Here is a 1,683-nt window from a genome sequence, read left to right on the forward strand (position 1 = left end):
CTTTTAAATTAGTAATATTATTAATTAAACGTTTATTTCTTAAATCTGGTGATAAATTAAAATGGTACAAAAAATCGGCACCAATAATAGCACAAGAAACATTACAAATATAAAATGAATATGTGAAATTTCTACGTAAACCAAAATTTACAGTTATAGACTTTCTGTCATAAACATTTATTGCAGTACCATTTGCGGCACGAAAGGTTTGCATAACAGGCATTTGTCTGTCTCATTTAAAAACAACAATTAAACTGTCGTCACTACCGGAATCAATCCAAAAAGAAATGCCTGTGTTATGTTCACGTAGGAAGAGACGACCAGAAGTATATCCAGAGGAAGAGTCCGCCGCCGCTACTCTTCCGGAACAGGGTTTCCCTTAAAAGAGCAAGCCGGAATGCACCTTGTAGCTTTCTCGTGGAATCATAAGTGATGCCAACAGTATCTATAGCCCCCTGAATTTGAGCGGGCACGACGAGTACTGCTAGAAGACCGAAATCGACTGCGAGAACGACGGAGGTCACCCACTTCCTGGCGCACTTCCTTGATTTCGTTTCGAAGCAAATCCATGTCTGATTTAAGCTCCTTCACAGGTGAAGAGTTGCGTTCATTTCCGGAAAAAATAGTGCTGATTGAGGTGGAATTGATGTCCAGAATTCTATCAGCTACATCTGCTGCCTTTTCCGAAGAAATCAATGAAATGGAAACCAAAATAGTTTGCACAGGTACTGGCATTGCTTCATTGAACAGTTCAAACAGCAAGAAATCATCGATTTTATGGCTTTCGACTCGCCTTTTCATGATACGAAGCAATTCGCTGGGCTTCCTAGCACCTAAGCTTTCACCAGCTAAAAGTCGTCGAATTTCCTGCGTCTTTGAATCGGAACAGCATTCGATAACTTTCGTTTTGAGATCCGACTATGGATCCGTGGAATGCGGTTGAATTATTACATCCCGCACAATAGTGGCAATTTCGGGAGGTAAGTGAGCCACACGCCGTACTTGTATTTCGTCTTGCTTTCAGTAATGATTTTCGGAGAAGCCAATTCCAAAGTGGAGTCGAGCATATGAAACCAAAGGGCAGGATCCAGCTTTATGATTGGCGGGATTACTACCGCCGCTGTTTCAGCTGTAGCCATGTTGACAAGGAAAATGAAATTCTCAACGAAATAGATTTAACTTAAGTCCGTGGTCACCACTGAAGAGGATTGATTAATCCATAATGTTATTGTCATGATCTGACTTCATGTAAAGGTTGGGAAACAATCACTCTCCGTTTATATAAAAATATATCTTTATTAGACACACAACAACATTGGGCACTCTGTCACTCCTAGCTACTGTGGTTGTGTTTCACCGCGTTCACCAAGAGGCTGGAAACTGAGTCAGCTGCGCGTTCAAGGCCATTTTATGATGAATGGAGATAAAACGCACATCAAACTTTAGCGCGCTTTCTCCGAGAGAATTAGAACGAACGCTACAATTGACATACAGATTTTCACAGTCTTCTTATTTTAGTAAAATCCACATTTCTACAAGCTATATTAATCCAAGCGATATGTTACTGTCTACTGTTACTAAGATAATTGTTTTCTTCATCATTACAATAGAGATTTCTAAATAAAATAACCGAAACTAAATCCTCTGTAAAATACGATATCTTCTCACTTCATTCAATATCCT

The 1,683-nt window shown here is 39.6% G+C and overlaps 1 protein-coding gene across 1 annotated transcript; it reads right to left on the reverse strand.

Moving 5' to 3' along the window:
* Positions 1 to 423: 423 nt before the first annotated feature.
* LOC129987581 (uncharacterized) lies at positions 424 to 1,139 on the reverse strand. The gene is made up of 2 exons (XM_056095544.1): positions 996 to 1,139; positions 424 to 873 (listed from the first exon to the last, which is right to left on the reverse strand). The coding sequence occupies exons 1-2, from the start codon at positions 1,137 to 1,139 to the stop codon at positions 424 to 426; spliced, it is 594 nt and encodes a 197-aa protein (XP_055951519.1).
* Between the last annotated feature and the right edge of the window lie 544 nt (positions 1,140 to 1,683).

This window comes from Argiope bruennichi, chromosome 10 (genome assembly GCF_947563725.1).
Source record: "Argiope bruennichi chromosome 10, qqArgBrue1.1, whole genome shotgun sequence".
In the NCBI taxonomy this organism is placed as follows: domain Eukaryota; kingdom Metazoa; phylum Arthropoda; class Arachnida; order Araneae; family Araneidae; genus Argiope; species Argiope bruennichi.

Bases quoted from the DNA above. Each gene is read 5' to 3' on its own strand.
- LOC129987581 (XM_056095544.1), bottom strand. From the start codon at position 1,139: ATGGCTACAGCTGAAACAGCGGCGGTAGTAATCCCGCCAATCATAAAG. The intron at 874-995 runs GTGTGGCTCACT...TCCGATTCAAAG, and splicing joins AGACGAAATACAAGTACGGC to ACGCAGGAAATTCGACGACT.